General features: G+C 43.2%; 1 protein-coding gene across 1 annotated transcript in view; it reads left to right on the top strand.

Moving 5' to 3' along the window:
* Positions 1 to 10,089, top strand: part of ST3GAL1 (ST3 beta-galactoside alpha-2,3-sialyltransferase 1) — a 21,860-nt gene extending 11,771 nt beyond the window's left edge. The window contains exons 3-6 of the mRNA XM_010021247.1: positions 1,569 to 1,748; positions 6,478 to 6,523; positions 8,984 to 9,103; positions 9,622 to 10,089. Of these exons, the coding sequence (XP_010019549.1) occupies positions 1,569 to 1,748; positions 6,478 to 6,523; positions 8,984 to 9,103; positions 9,622 to 9,795 (520 nt within the window). The 3' untranslated portion in view covers positions 9,796 to 10,089. The remainder of the gene's footprint in view (positions 1 to 1,568; positions 1,749 to 6,477; positions 6,524 to 8,983; positions 9,104 to 9,621) is intronic.
* Positions 10,090 to 10,678: the final 589 nt, after the last annotated feature.

The following is a 10,678-nucleotide window of genomic DNA, read 5'->3' as shown; positions in this document are numbered from 1 at the left end:
CTGAGTCTGGGTGTGAACAGTGCCTTCTACCACGTCACACACTCAGCCCCATCAAGGTTGGTGGGGAAGGTTACATAGACCCGAGGACAGGTTGTGAGTAAGATAACTAAGGTGCCACCCTTGGCTTTATCCTGGTGGAGAACAAACCCCATGTTGTAAACCTTAGACTGACTAATCTCAAGATAAGACACAGTACGTCTCCTGCTTTATTAGTATTTCTATACAATACGATGTGGGTTGCTGGCAGGGAAGAGGCTAACTCAATAACAAGTCCACGCAGGCTGGTGGGCTATTCTGCCTATGCTAATAACTCTCTTTGTGGAAGTTAGAAGAAACTTAACTAATTCACATGGGGGAACACTGCAATAACACAGCCTGGCATAGATTTGATAAAGGTATTTTACCTCTCCCATTACCAGTGACCAGAGCAACATGTAGTCCGGCAATGTATGATGCTCTTCATCACCTTGTCAGCTACGTTCTTTCTTGTCCTCCCTCCACTTCTGCCAGGAGTTCTGCTAATGTCTCTGCAGAAGACTCCACTGGGCTGCATTTGCTCTGAGACATTCTGCTCTGAGGCAGCTTGGGGGTTTCTCCGTGGTGTTGCACAGCACCATGAATTCATGCAAGGTTAGTCAGAGATCTCTGATCTGCATTACACTGCACCAGAGAAACATGCAAATCTCTGCCTGTCTGGAGCTAATGCATCAGGGAAGGAACTGCTGATGTGTCCCCAGATTTGCTTTCAGATGTTTACACAAGCATAGAGATGTTTCTGTAGCCTTGAGTTCAGAAACATACGCTGTGTTCCATGATACACCCAATATAAGGTAGCCCTGTTTGGCCAACAAGTTTTGACTGAGCCTTGGTGGGTCCTGGGCAAGTCTCCATGCACTGACCCCAGGGTTACTTAAAGCACACCACGTGTGTGCAGAGTGAATTGAAGTTGGAGGACATACTACTACATAAGTTTTGAGTAAATGAAGTGTCAGCAGAAGGTCCTGGATTTGTCACTGTGGCTTTGGTGCCTTTTAGTGGGAGAACTGTAAGAAATACTTGCTGCTTCTCATCACACGTAACATGGTTTGTTAGCTTGACCCTCAATATCTAAATACACCCATCCAGATGGGGAAGGGATGAAGCTGCAAGAAGTCAAGCTAGTGGACTTCAGGACAAAGTTTTTCCTGCCTCCCGGAGGCTGCAGCTTCAGGATGAAAGATGAGTCCTCATGGACTTCACCACGTTTTTGATCAGCTCTCTGCTGACTGTAAATGGAACCCAGGGATGTGCTCAGAGATACACTTGCTTGTTAGACACTCCCATTCAGTCCAAGGAATCCCACGCTAAAGCTGAGCTTTCATTTACTGTTGATTTATCCATATACGTGATGGTCGTTGAAGACCCCTACACCCTGTCAAGGCTGTCTGAAGAACCTGTATACAGCACTTAGCCATGGGAGCATTTTGCTGCTTTTCTCAGGCAAATTATTTGGGGATGATTCACACATATTTGTACCTAATTCCTGTCCTGCTTCTTCACTCTCTTCGCTTCTTACTTTTGGGCTGCAGAATGAACCGTGCCCCCACGGCTGGCTATGAAACAGATGTTGGGAGCAAGACTACACACCACTTCGTTTACCCTGAGAGCTACAAAGAGCTGGCAGAAAACGTGAGCATGATCCTGATCCCCTTCAAAACGCTGGACCTGCACTGGGTTGTCAGCGCTCTCACCACAGGCACCATCAACTTGTGAGTAAGGGCAGGGCTGAAGGGGTGGGAGCACCTCATGTTGCTGTAGGAGATAACACTGGGCAAATCCCTGCTTCTAATAAGGCCTAGGGGAGCTTTACAGACCCTCTCAGGTCAGAGTTTAGTCCTGAACGCTTGCTTTCTAGGAACAGCTTTAATGTTATGGTGCACTCTTTGAGGCAAAGAAGTTTGGTCTGTCGTTCCTGGTGGAATGTGATTGAGAACGTGCAGAGGAGCCACTGTTGTTTTGTGTGTCACCTGTGTGCCCTAGCTTTAAATTCACATGTTCTACCTGCCAATAACAGGCCACACTGGTATTTATTTTCCATTTCTTCTTTATGAGTGCTTTCAGAAGTAAACGTTCACCTGTTCACCATGAATACATTTATGGCAGCACATAATGTGAACAAAATGCATGTTTCTTCTGGACACCTGCTAGCAGATTGCCTCTCTTCCAAAAGCTGGCTTTTCCTAATCCAGAGAATGAAATACGTGACACGTGTACTGTGTGCGAGGCTATCTGCTGGATTTAAAACCACAGCCTTGCGGTGGCAAGGTGGCACCCTGCTACACATAGAGAGCAAGAGCACATCAGATCACTTTGTTCCAGAGAGAACTATTTCAAGACATTTCAACTTTTTTCCCAATTTCAGAGTCTCAGAAGATTAAAAACCTGGGAAAGTAAGTCCCTGCTGAGTGAGAACAAGACCTGCTTCATGTTTTTAAGGAAAACTTCTTGATGGGACAACAAATGGAATTTTATTTCTTTCTTTTCTCTCTTTGCATTTACGTTTAGATGCTTTTAACTTCTTACTAAGTTTCTCTTTAACTTGTAACAAATGTGGTTTATTGTCTTTTTACCTTTTTTTGCCACTTAGCATATGCAGTCATAAGCTGTCTTGGAAAACATCCATCTTCAGGATCCACTCGTAACTTGGAAGAAAACAGCCCACTTAGAAAACTGGCTAAAAAATACTCACTGTCCCTCCTGATTCCTCTTCAGTCTGTCGAGCAGCAAAGTGGTTCTGCAAGGGCACCTCAGGCTCTGGAGGAGGTCTCTTCCTCCTGCAGGTCCTTGCCATTGCAAGCATCCATTCTTCTACATTACTGCACATTTCTTTGTGTGCTGGTGGGGGAGTTCTTGTCTGTTTGGCCATGGGTCTTTTAATAGTAGCAAGCATCAGATAAGTGTTGAAGAAACTATCGTATTCCTTCTTCTCTCCTTATGCGTATAGAAAGCAGTAATAGCCAATGCTTTTGCACTGTAAGAATCTTGCCTATTCAGAAACTCTTAGAACATAGCAGGATGTGCCATGAGATCTGAAAGCTATGTTGAAACTTTAAGCAAGCCATTCAATTTTATCACTGAAATAAATAGCTGCCCTACTTTCTGTCTCAATAAGCAAGCTATGGAACTACAGCTTTGAAAGTTCTAATATCCTGGTTTGATTTAATTTTTGTTTCATTTACACTTTGCCAGTATCATCTTTAGGTGATTATCTATGAAAGGAACTTCTGCTATGCCATTTAGTTTGGCCTTCTTTATATAGCAGGATAAGTGAAAAACCTCCTATACTGCATAGACTTACAAATGTTACTTAAAATATTTCAGCCATTGAAGCATTCAAAGTGTGTGTTACAGACAGACAGCAGAAGGCTAGATTATACATGGGTACTTGAAAAGCCAGTAAACTTATTAGGTGAACCAGCACTTAGAACTTAGAACCAGCTATTGAGCTGCTTCTCAGCCTCCCCAGTGCTCCTCATCCTCCTCAGTCTCCTACGGCTCGGCTACCTGCTGCTACCTGTACCTATACCAGGTATAGGAGGTTCTATACCTGGGTACACATCTTCCAGACAGGTCTGCTGCCTCTCCCTTGCCCTAGGAGAAGGGTCTGGGTACCTCCTGCAGCCTGAGGTCTACACTGCAAGTTGTGTGAGCCTGTAGCCTGTCAGGAAGATAAAACTGGTTGGCCACAAGGCAGTCACAGGAGAGGAAAAACATCTTTGCTTAATAAACTACAGGATATATAATATATTTATAATTTGATTGTATACATGGGCTTGGTAAGCATCTGGTATCAATTAGAGCATGAGTATTTAACCATATGAAAGAAATACCATATTCAAAGCAAGGAGATTGCATAATTAATAAGTTGGTATATGCTGGAATAATAAAACCAGAAAACCATAAGCACACAAATCATAACAGTAAATGTAACATGATTTGAAGCTAGCAAAGCAAACCTATGGACACATTAAGCACACCGTGTCGGGTATGGTGTGTAAGGAAATTGTTGATTGCCCGTTTTCAAAGGGGAGAAGGCATGAAATAAAAATAAACCCTGTCTGAAACACAGTGTTTTAGAAGAGAAGAAATACTCATCTCCTTACCCCAACCTGCTTGATCATCCGAGGTTAGGTTAAGAAGAACCTAAGTTATCCCAAGAGAAGCAAGATAAGCATCCTGTATTGGTTTTACACATTGTTTAATTTTCTGTATCCCATTCAAATGAAGTAATAATTTCCTAAGACTCAAAACCTGTGAATTAATCATGTTTTCCTCCCAGTAGTATTGTAATTCAAGCAATTTTTACAGTTCAAAATGAAAGCAAGACTGCAGATAGCCTTCATAGTAGATTGAATTGGTAGCTGAATGATTGTCTCAGACATGACCCATTTGAGTGATGGATGTCCCATTTCAAAGTGTCTCTCTGACTGAGCATTATCCTAGAAAAGACTAAGAAAAGCCTCTTGGGAAAGAAAACCTTCAGGCCCTCATCAGTCATATTTAGCATAGTTGCTTCAACTTGCCTTCTGCAAGTCTTTCAGGCAACTCCACAGTGAAAAAAGTTCCATGTATCTACGCTTGGTTTGGCAAAGAGCAATCCTGGTATTCTTTAGAATGTTGTACATCTTCCACTTGGGTCAAGGGTACAGTTCGTCTCCTGTACAAAGCAGCCAGTAATGATGGCAGACATCACTAGAGCCCTGCAAAGTGGCTCATAGAAGAGTTTTCCATGTTTCCCACCTGTATCCACCTTCATCACAGGCTTCACTCTTTGCCCTGCTCCTGTGTGGTACTTACTGGGCCACTAACTCCCTGGCTGCTATGTAGCCCAGGTTTTGCACAGGTCTCTATTCGGTCTTAACAAGGTGCCAGTACTTTCCATGTGAATTTAGGAAATTCTGCAGCCAGGTGACAGCAGGACTTGGCTATTGCTTCTGAAAAATGAAATATCCCATGATTAAAGTGACTAGCATCGTCTGGCAAGAGCTGGAGTAGTCTCCTGGTTGGATCAGAGCCATCTCCAAATACTGTCTTGAACACTGCATACCATTCTCTTTGGTCTTCTACTGTATTTAGCCAGATGTCCATGAAATATAGACCCACTGTTTGCTTCACATCACCTTTTTAGAAAAGATTGGCTATTCGTTTATATAAGAATGAGGAGGTTTTACCAGCAAAGAAGCCCTTTTTGTCTTCATAACCACAAACAGGACATGGGATCACCAAGCCTATTGACTTTGCTGACCAAGGTCAGGTGTGGGAAGCAGATGCCAGGGTAGATTTGCTGAGAGCAGATCAAGAAGTCTGCATGGGTGTCTCTTCCCCTTTAGCATCTTGTGCCACATCACCAGAGAGCTGGAACCCACCCATCACCTCTACCACTGCATCCAGCCCAGAGCAGGGATCACAGGTCAGGGATGCCCTGTGCAGATGAGGACATTGCCAGGTCATCACTGGTTTGGGAAGACTTAGACTACTGTTTCAAAATGCTGGTGATCCATGGTTGAAGGAGAAATAAAACCTTAATGACAGGAACCTTGCTGTTAAAAAAAATCAGGTGAAAACGTTTAGACCGAACTAATGGAAGATGTTGGCGATTTACTACAGCCCATCTACAGAGTATGTAGAGTCTATTTTGGGATGTACTCCAATAACAAGGCCGGTTCTCCAGAACCTTTTCACTTGAAACAACCTCAGGAAGATTCTCTTTTTGCAGCACTCGTGATGAGCTGTGCAGTGTCAGCATGCACTGGGCATGAGATACGGGGAAGAAAAGTGTTTTTTGTTTCCGAGACATGACTTATGATTTCAACCCAGTCATAAGCTATGACTTGGAAGTTTTATGCTGGGAACTGCACAAAGCCTTCAGCGTCCCCCTGGGGAGGAGGGGAATAGCTTGCTGGTGAGGGGCTGTATACTGGGAATGCCCGACTTGCACATAACCACAGAAATTAGGAATACTGCTACCACCTACTCTGAATATCATGCAAGAGCTACAAGTATTAGGAGGGAAAAAGTCTCCCCCTGGTGGGAAAAGGCTTTTCTGCCATGGAATTAAATGCAAAACCCTTGCGTTCATCAAAGTGCAAATACTGCAACAGTCATGATCCAAGAATTGTATGGCTCCACGTAGTATTGATTGTACAGTATATTGACAACTAAATCTTTGGTGTCCTACTGTCAATAATTAACTTGAAAATTTAAAAATGGAATGACTTCCTATAAACTTGCTTCAGCAACAAGTCAGTTCTTTTCATGTTGTATTTATTAATTGCAGCCTCATTTTCCAGCAACTTCTTGCATTTATTACTTTCAAATAAGTTGAATTTATTACTGTGCATGAAGAATATTCTTTTTTTCTTTGGAAATACAGGAAGATTGTAATTTGTTGGGCTCTTACTCATCTTGGTGGTTTGTGTTTATTTTTTCTTTTAACAGTACATATGTTCCAGTTCCACGGAAAATCAAAGTCAAAAAAGAAAAGGTGAGCAATGCTGCTTTGTGGTTTTGTTCTGCTAATCCACTTGTAGGTCTTTTGCCTCTTTGGGAGACTGCAAGAATCCAAGGAATCCCTTGACATTCATAAAAACTGCAACCAAAATACACACACATTACAAGGCTCAGCTAAGCTAAAGGTTTAGCTCCTGTGTGCCATTCAGGCCATAGATTAACCACTAAATAACTGAGGTTGGAAAGAAACTGCTCCTCTGACTATGCCATTTTATTATCACTGTTCTGAAGGTGGCATTGCTTCCTCTAGGACTGCTCAAAGACATTTAAGGTGCTCACCCTCCTCAGCATTTGCTCTGTTCCCACTTGGTGTAATGACACTGAGCTATGGAGAGCCTTTGGAGGGATTTTTAAGTAATTTGACTAAACTAAGGGTGTTACTCACTCCTCCTATAACAAGGAGCAAAGTGAACTTTGAACAAAGAAAATTGCATGTTTTCAAGTCAGTGGAGAGAGAATTCATGATGGTATTAACGGCTCTTGAGGAAGGCTCTTAGCCACAGCTGTAATAACTAGCTGTACCCAATTAAACAGCTTGGAGACTGGGCTTAGGCCAAGGCCATGCTGGTTTTGTCCCAGTTGCATTAATACTCTCCCAGGCAATGTTCAAGTAAGGTTTGGAGGATAGTGTAGACCAGGGAATATTCCCTCTTTTGCACGGAGACAGAATTGAGCAATGTGGACATGATCTGTGCTGTGCCACTTCCTTCAAGGCTAACAAAACACCTCTGGCCCATTTCATTTTATAGTGTGGATGTGTAGAAGGCAATCAGTCAGGAGATTTCACTTGTCTGAGAAGGCTGAAGAAAGATGGACAAAGCTGGTGCCCACCCTACAGCAGTCAGAAAAGAGTCCATCCCATGCATACTGACTCATTGCCCAAGTATGCTGTGGTTTAATAGACATGTCCTACTGTTGGAGGCAGGATTTCCCATGGGGCAAGATGGTCAAGTTGGACTGTTAGACCCCACGCAAAGACTTTTATTGTAGCTGCATGGTTTGAGGCCATAACCAAGTCAGACTATGCAGGGAGAGGAAAAACATTTCTTCTTCATAGACCTTCCAGCAAAATACAAATCTCATTCTCTCACCCTTTGGAGAAGCTGATTTTCTAAGGCACTCAGGCTGCTAATGTCCCAAGGACTGGAAGAGTATGGCATTAGCTCCACGGCATTGAAGTTACAGATTAAAGCACAGGTTCTCCATTCAGAAGGCCAGGTTTTGCCAAAGGCTTCAAATGAGACTTTTAACCAGTATCAGTTCAGGTTCCTGTGCTTCAAACGGTGGACCTATAGAGGGCATTAAATAATCACTTAACTCATCCCTACCTGTGGTGAGGAACACAGTAACCTCTGCAAAACCCGGGTGAGATGCGCTATGGCAGGTTGTTAAACTCATGTCACAGTTGAGTAGCACCAGCCCAGGCTGCGGCTGATGACATGCAGCAGCTTCCCAAGCAGAGAGGTGAGAACCTTGTATTTCTTCCCACACTGTGCAATGCAAATCACCTTGTGAGAAGCGATTACACACAGACACAGTATCAGCAATTAACCTCTGACTTTGTAAAAGGAAAAGCCCTACAGCTAAACAGATAGCACTGAAAGCCATCACTTTACTTACACACACAGCATGGAGGGAAAACCCTCTCTTTGCCTGATTCAGGGAAGGGGATTGAAACTAAGGGCTCCCACCAGTCCTTGGATTCACTGTACATTCAGGTCTGATCTTAAGTGCTCTCTCTCCATTAGGTGATCTCATCGTTTCCCCAGGAGATAACCAAGTGCAATTTATGTGTTGAAAAGCAGCGTGTTTGGAAAACAGGAGAAATGCTGCTAACACAGCCTGAAAGTTTACACCTGACCCCTGGTTTCCTTAGATCTGTACCTGCAGAGATACCAAGACATATTAGACATATTGTGCGGAAGATGCAGTTGCCACCCAAATTACAGTTGAACTCTATGATCTTACGGGTCTTTTCCAACCTAAATGATTCTATGATTTTATGAAGTCTGGTATGGCATCTTATGCTTGCCTTGCTCAGCCCTCCAATTCCCTAGAGCTCACCTGCATTGTAATAGGAAGTTGCAGGGAGAGTTAAATGCCTAATTTTCTTCTTATTCGTTCCATTTCATACCCTTTGGTTTCATTAGGAACCACCCAGGATTTACACTAATGTAAGCAGGTGGGGTATCAAGACCAAGGCAATGATATTCACGTGTAATTGCACATGAGGAATATTCTTGAATGCATTTTAACTATGGGACTTTATTTTTCCCTTTCACCTGCCCTCAAGGAATAACTATGACACCTTTCTCCCCCACTCCCCTACCCCAAGGTCCTTTAGGGTAGGGGAGTGGGGGAGGATGGCATGCTACCATTGGGTTTTTTTCCTAGGGTATTTTATTTATGAGTCTTTCTCTCCAATTCTGCCTAGATCCTGGTTTATAATCCATCTTTTATGAAATATGTCTATGAAAACTGGCTCGAGCATCATGGAAGATACCCCTCCACAGGCCTTCTGTCTTTGGTGTTTGCACTTCACGTATGTGATGAGGTAAAGTCTGGCTCTGTTTGGATATATGGATAGAAAATCAGGACATTTCACAGTGCAGTGCCAGGAACATGGCCTTGCCCCTCACTCAGCCTTTATTTCCCCCCTCCATCTTCTCTGCCATTTGCTTCTTTGAACAGATGCAGAGTCCTCAGTAACATGCATGTGTGCTCGAATGACAGTGACGGATTATGTACGGTGTTTTGACCTCCTGAGGTCAGACATCATGCTTTAGGGGACAGAAATGTGTTTTGCATATTGCTAAACAAATATTCACAGATAGAAATTTCCTTTTCTGTCTGAGTTCAGGTGTAGCGGTGGTCTCAGCATAGCTTAGGATGTAATGTCTCTTGAGTGAGCCTTAAGCTGTTATTCTGTGGTTGTGTCATCTCATGCAGCAGAATTGCTTGGCACACCACCCAGGTCCTGTAGATAAACTGAGAATCGAGACAGCTTCTTCAACATTTCGTATGAAAGCAAATTGCTTCCCAGGTTAACACTAATTCCCTCTTACTTTTTAGGTGAATGTGTATGGTTTTGGAGCAGACAGCAAAGGACACTGGCATCACTACTGGGAAAACAACGCTTCTGCCGGGGCTTTCCGGAAGACGGGTGTCCACGACGGGGATTTTGAGTTCAATTTAACTTTGACTCTTGCCTCCATTGAAAAAATAAGCTTTTTCAAGGGCAGATGACCCTGGCCACGGGGAGAAGTGGGGGCTGCAATTTCCAACATGCAGCAGGACAAAGCTCGGTGAAGATGATGTGGGCTCCAGCCAGGTTTGAATGCGTGAGTCTGCGGTGGATTCGGAGCATCTCACTGCTGCAGTGTTCACCGCAGGGAGCCGGGCTGGGGACCGGCTTTCACGCTGCACATGATTTCCTATCCACAGCTGGGAACTACCAATCAGTTGTGGGAATAAATGAATCTCTGCTTAAGCTCTACAGCTTGATTCCTGAATGACTGATGAAAGATCTGCCTGTTGCAATGAGGGGAAACCTGGGCACAGGAGCTGCTGCTTGTATGTCCATGCTTTCCTCGGGTAGGGCAAGAGATCCTTGAAGAAGAGTGAAAACAACTTCTGCGACTTGAGACCTGCTAGGGCAGCTGTGAACATCATAGTAAGGATTACCTCAAAGAAATGAATTCACTTCTGCTGTCGATCTTCTGTTTGAAGCGTTTCTTCTGTTTCCTCTTACTACTTCTGGTTTCATGCTGTATCAAGGAAAAAAAAATGATGAAGTTGCCTGGAGTAGTAAATATTTCAACCATTGCCTCATTCTGCATTGATAGTGTTTAAAAACATGGATCAAATCATGTCTGATCATGTATTATTTAATATCATTTCCTATACAGCCATAATGAGACAGAAAACAATATTGGAAACTCCAGCAAAAAAAAATGGCCTTTTTAGCCACTTGTTTGTCTTGTTTGGTTATATGTAATCTTTGTTTCTTTTTTATTTGGTGGAAAATACTCTGCAATGCTCGTTTTTCTTTCATCCGTTGAAGGCTGGAATGTGGACTTTTTTCTTTCAGTCATTTATATGTGCCTTTTCTAATTGTGCAACAGACATG

Source organism: Nestor notabilis, unplaced genomic scaffold (genome assembly GCF_000696875.1).
Source record: "Nestor notabilis isolate BGI_N333 unplaced genomic scaffold, ASM69687v1 scaffold2919, whole genome shotgun sequence".
Taxonomy (NCBI): domain Eukaryota; kingdom Metazoa; phylum Chordata; class Aves; order Psittaciformes; family Psittacidae; genus Nestor; species Nestor notabilis.
Note: the sequence above shows the minus strand (reverse complement) of the source record. Positions and strands in the feature narration are given on the sequence as shown.